Consider the following 6,000-nt stretch of genomic DNA (forward strand, 5'->3'; position numbering starts at 1 on the left):
AAATTATGGATTAATGATGACTCAGAAATATTTACAAAACAAAGGGCCGCAGCTTCTCTGAGACATGTACTGCTCCAAGGCAAGTTGGGCGTGTTGGCTGCCCGGGACCCTGGGGACCATGGGCTCTGCAGAGCTACACGGCAGGGAGACAGCTTTGGGCAACACAGCCCCTTGCCAGTAGTTCCGCCATTTGCTAGGTGGCCTTTTTTGTCTAGACAGCTGTCTGTGTGGAAATGCAGCCTGGTGGCCTTCTGCTCTTGGCCCTGGAAATGCTTTGCCAGTTTCTACTTGCCAAGGCTAATCCTATTCCCTGCCTGAAAAACGCTTAAGTGGCGCTTCTTTGTTTTCATCTCTTCAGGGAACAAACATAATTGCATCACAAAACATACATCCAGTTTAGCACAAGACTTGAGACTCTTCCCGTCTTTTATTTTGAAATATGAGAAAATCACTGATCTACATAAAAATAAAAAACCCTACATACACATCCCCACTGGGATTCCCTGAGCCCTCCAGAGTGTGACCCAGGCTGGGGCTGCCACTCCTGTGTAAAGCCTCTACTCCTCCCTCTCTGCCATTCCGTCTTCTCGAAAACACTCCTGATTGCCACCTCCTCTAAAGAAATTTCCGCTTCCCAACTTTCTTCTCTGCAGGCAGATGAGAAAAGTATCTACTCCCAGGTCCAGACTCCTCCTGAGACCAACTGTTTTCAGCAATCCCAATCCTGAAATCTTAATCCTTTTCCTTAACCTGCTGATTGGTAACTCACACTAATAGGCATTTTGTCCAAGGATACCCACAGAAGACCTCTATGATGGAGCAGTTTTAAGAGCAACTACTTCAGAGTTTCAACCTCAGTTTATCAGTTGAACTCACACAGATCTATCCAAAAGGTAAAACAGGTAGGAAAGCCAAGCTCGTCCCCCACAACAGCAAATTCTGTGCTTCCTTATGTTCCAGTTGGAGAGTGGAGGCCACAGGGTGCTCCTCTATTTGGGAAGAAACCCTGGGAAATGGCCTGATTTGGGAGGGCTGCAGAGTGAAGTTCCCAAGAAAGAGAGAGAAGATTCTCTGGAAACAAAATATTTTGGAAAGACTTTTCCACAGGAAAACATTGAAGCATTTGAAAAAGTTCCCAAATGGGAATTTCTCCCCCAACACAAAAACTCCAAAGTCTGTTTGTTCTGTCGGGAAGCTCAGGTCTGTACCTGCAGTGTTGGGATACACCACATCATCATGTCTATCCCCCAAAGTGCAAGCAGCTACTCAACAAGACTTCAAGTCCCAAGGGCACGCTTTCCCCTTCACCTCCCCACACGAACTCTAGGTAGCCTCCTTCCTCCTCCATGGGAGCAAATGCCCAAGCTAGCAGAGTACGAACACACAAAGGACTAACGCTGTAATAAACTTAGGACATTGCAACCACAAAAGCTTTCAGAAAGCTATGGAGGAGAACTCACATTTTCCTCAGCTGGAGTTGAGAGGACCATAATTTCGTAACTAACATAAAAATAATTTTCAGGGAAGATGTATTTTAGGATTCTGTTCTAGTCTCTGCTATGGTTTAATCACAAAAATTTGGCCATTTACGTTCATCATTTGTGCTTCTCTAGGAAAATAATTCCAAGGATAAAGGAGTAATATTTCTATGTAATTTGTAACAGCAGCATATTTTTCCAGTAGAATGTCTCACAGGGGAGGGTTGCATACACACAAGAGCAGGCTCTGATTTCATACTAACTCTCACATCTCTGTTCAGGTCCCATGTAGGGAACAGCCAGCATGCTGTGTGGAATACAGCCAATCTAGGCAACTGTCACCGGAAGAAATATATCTGCACCGATGAAGCGCAAAATGAGGTGACGATCCGACAGCACCAAGACATCCCCCTGCCACAGGTGAGGAGAGAGACTCCAGCTTCTTTAACGACCAACGGGAAAGCAGAGTCCCTCAATGCTGCTAGGACCTCAGTGATGCAAGAGCTTTCAGAGCTGGAAAAGCAGATAGAAATCATCAAGCAGGAGCTGCAACTCGCCATGGACAGGAAATCAGAGCTGGAAGAGTATCAGAGGACAAACAGGACTGCAGAGCCCTAGGCCAGCATACCTGGGCCCTTTCCCCTTTTTTTCCTTTCTCCCCTTCCTCTGTAAAATTTGTAACACACTTTTGTAATGCCAGAAAGAGGTGCAAAAATAAAGCAGGCAATATGCTCTTCATGACAGCAGAATTGCAGCAGCCCACAGCCACTGCCACCCTCCTGAGTCCTCCTCCTTTCATAACAGGTTTCTCATTCTTCTGGCAAACATCAGCCATTCCCAAGGGACTGGAGAAACAAGGAGCATCCAAATAGCAAGAGTTCCTGGTTCCTCCACTTGACAATACTGAGGTTCCCACTTTTTTAGCCCTTTCTGTGCATTAATTCAAAAAAAGAAAAAGGAAAAAAAAAAAAAGAAGGAAATTTAAACTGCTCATTGGAAGCATGTTCCTTGTTGGTATGTTTTTGTTGTGCTATCTATGGGTCTAGTCTCTGTTCATGCTAAGGCTCCTTATGATTGCCTCATTACACCAGGTGCTAGTTCTGTGTTGGCAATCCCTTCCCTCCTGGCACAGGCTGTGCTTTCACGAGACAAATTCTTGGTGGCAAACCCAGTACACATTCCCTCAGCTCTGTCAGCACAAATGCAGATGTGGCTACTCTGTGACTGTGATACAGGAACTCACCCAGCTTAAAAATAACTTGATAAAAACCAAACCACCACCACCTCTGTCTGCTTCTGAGCCCTGGTTTGGCTTCCACTCCCACCCAGAGAGAAGCCATGCAAACAGCTGCACTGGCAGATGTGAGGGGATGGGTTCACAGTGGCACACAGCAATGATGAGGGGAATGGAGGGGTGGCAGCACTGTAAATCAGTATTTACCGCTGAAGGAGAAGTACTCACCAATGCAGATCTACTCCCTTAATATTCTCTGTCTTCAAGTGACAATAAGGTTCTTTCTGACAGCCAAAGTGACATAAAGGCGCTCTGGTCCATGATTTATTCTGACACCAAGCGCCCACCAAAGTCAAGGGGAGTCACCAAAGCCTCCCTGTGGACCAGGGCTCACCGTGAAGGAGAATGAGAGTTGCGGTTTCAAAGGCAATGTACGGAGTGGAGCTCCCTCCCACATGGACGATGAGTAGAGGGGCAGGAAGGGTAAGCTGTTCAGCACCTGAATAAAACTGCATCAACCCAACTGACTGTGTTATTTAAACAGGATTTATATGAATTTTTAAAAAACACTTTCCAGCACATCCCCTATTACAGAGAAAAAGAACATTTGTAACAGTCAGGATTAACTCTGGTCTCTCAGGTATGTCACCAAAGTCATTTTCACCCTCCCTATATCTCCAGCCACCTGTGTGAATGCTGCCACGGGCGATGTTCTCACCAGGCATGGTTTAAAAGCTACAGGCAGATCTGAAACTGTATTTTGGGGTTTGAAAAAGGCATTCTACCTCTTTGCACCTTTAACCTTTGAAAAACACTTGCAAATGAAAAGCTCTGCACGGACCACTAAAAGCTGATAGCAGCAATACCCAGACTAATTACCCTCATCAAGAGGAGTTCACATTCTATTCCCTGCTCAGTCCTTGGCCTCTGCTTTTGGGCAGCAAGTGTGTCTGCTTCTTTCAATAGTCAGTAACAAAGGGAAGAGTAATTAGACATGAAGCAGGGAAGCAGGATCCAGACCCCTGCATGCTAGATAGGTCTGAAAGACCTAGGATGTCCCTTCTTTCCTTGCTCCTGACAAGGTAGATGACTATGAGCAAGTCACTTAGGCTGCCTTTGTGGCCTTCCCTTACCCTCCCTCCCTCATTTAGATAATCAGCTTTTTAGGAAGACATTTCTATTTGTGTAGCATCCAGTACCTTACAACCTCTAACATCATTTGGTTACAACAGATGAACACTGCTTTTTTCATTATTATGAGACAAACACTAGGAAAGAAATATTTCACCCCAGTTTTATCAGTATGTTTATCAACAGTTGTTATGTCTTTATCTCTACGTGCACAAACCCAGAAAAAGGTGGGGTTTTTAAAAATAACTGAAAATGCTAATAACCTCTTAAACAAAAATGTCTGGTTTAGTTCAGATTTCCAATCCAAACACCCAATCTTTCAACAAACCTCTCTTCATTTAAAGACAAAATTTAAGTGAAAAAACATCAACCACCTCATAATTAATGTTAAGCAAAAATCTGTAATTTCTGCGAGGTAGCCTTAGGGGCTACTCCCATGTCAAATGCAGAATAGGGATTGCTCCAATTACTGCATCACCAATTAGAAGCCTTTTGGGAGAAGGTCCAAGTTACTGTTGCCCAACAGAGACATTTTGGCAACATTAACTTCTTTGTCAACTGTTGCTCCAGCCTGATCCCATAGGAGGCAGAAAAAAAAAGATTGCTGTACCTTTCTATGGGATGAGGAGTATCGCACACCTGTCAATGCCTGCAGATGGCATAAGCAGAGGGAGGATTGGCTATGACAAGAAGATACACTGGAGAGTGTAGATGATGTTTTTCTCTATTTACACTTAATTACTCTAGCTCGGACACCAAATTTAGACAGATTTTTTATAAAGAAAACTTGTTGTTCCTTCCCTTCTTTTACCCCAAAGTACTTCTAGTCTTGATACACTTTCAATTACTTCCACTCATTCTGGCAAGTCAAAACAGACCATCTAAAATTTTCACTGTTTCTTAGTGTTTAAGTTATTAGCACTGAGAGAAATTCAGTCACCTCCAAAATGAGCTTCAAGGACTTCTGAGCTTAAACTAAAATACTTATTTTAAAATAAGAAAATACTTTTTTTCTTGGTGAGGAAAGAAAAAATATAAGTTTCCAAACGTCATCTGTGAAACAAATCTAGACTGTTTCAAGCCTGCTTCCTACCACGACCAGTGAACCCAACACTGACAGTATACACAAAGTTTCAAGCTTAATTTTCAGTACAAAGGTGATATGACTTAAGGACTGGGAAAGTGTAGAGGGGCTTTGCACCTCTACAAGGGCCGTTTAATTCAGATTGTTGTTCACAGCTGTTAAAAGAAGTCTGCTGTTATAGCAAAGCTGTTTGAAGGTCCAATGTTGGCTGGTGACCGAGGTCCTGGTTTTGATGAAAAAGCATTTGTACCACAAAATCTACCATCAGCATTAGTATTCTGTTCTTTCTCCAACTTGACGTCACAAACTGCAATCCAGGAAGCATCCTCCAGTGAAAGCAGAGAGGGTTCTGCTCTCATTTCTTCTACACATGCTGTAACAGAACTTAAGCCATATCACAAACTCTCAGCATCCCAGCTTTCCCTTACAAAGATCGGGTCATGTGTTCCTTTTCACTTTTCAGGATTCATAATAATTTACAAGGTTTAATTCATATTTTCTGAATGTTTTCAGAAAGATAAAAATAATAACGCATACTATAAGACAGTCTGTGATAACTGCCTTCACTTTACTATTGTTTCTGTTATTTCCTACAGTGAATACAGTGAGGTAATACAGATTTTATAATTCAGGGAAGGGACACAGACCTCTGACAGTTGTACCTTCAAAGAAAATTAAGCTTACAGGAAAAACACTATGCCCTATGAAGGAATGCTGTAAATAAATGACTTCGCGTTGTGATTTTAGGAGCAGACTTCAAATACAGCCTTGCACTACAGGGAGCATAGAGACTCTAACCTATGCCATGTCCTTTCACAAAATTCCCAGCGGCCATGACAAAATGACTGCATAAATAATCCAGCATCTTGGCCCTTCTGTTGTGCCAGGAATAAGGTAGTGAAGATAAAGCCAAAAGGACAAAGGTTGTTTTAGTTAACGATTTTTTGAAAACAGAGGAAGGAAGAAATTCATCTCTACTTTACAGACTTAAAGCTTGTCAAAAATGTTTCCAGTAACTGGACAAAGGACAGGAGCACAGACAGACACTACTAGAGGAAAGAAAAACGGAAAAA

General features: G+C 42.9%; 1 protein-coding gene across 2 annotated transcripts in view; it reads left to right on the top strand.

Moving 5' to 3' along the window:
* Nucleotides 1-3,235, top strand: part of GRIN3A (glutamate ionotropic receptor NMDA type subunit 3A) — a 74,216-nt gene extending 70,981 nt beyond the window's left edge. For both annotated transcript variants that reach the window (XM_049796125.1, XM_049796126.1), the window contains one exon: nucleotides 1,760-3,235. In XM_049796125.1, the coding sequence (XP_049652082.1) occupies nucleotides 1,760-2,096 (337 nt within the window). In that variant the 3' untranslated portion in view covers nucleotides 2,097-3,235. The remainder of the gene's footprint in view (nucleotides 1-1,759) is intronic.
* Nucleotides 3,236-6,000: the final 2,765 nt, after the last annotated feature.

The sequence above is a fragment of the Accipiter gentilis genome, chromosome Z (genome assembly GCF_929443795.1).
Source record: "Accipiter gentilis chromosome Z, bAccGen1.1, whole genome shotgun sequence".
Lineage (NCBI taxonomy): Eukaryota > Metazoa > Chordata > Aves > Accipitriformes > Accipitridae > Astur > Astur gentilis.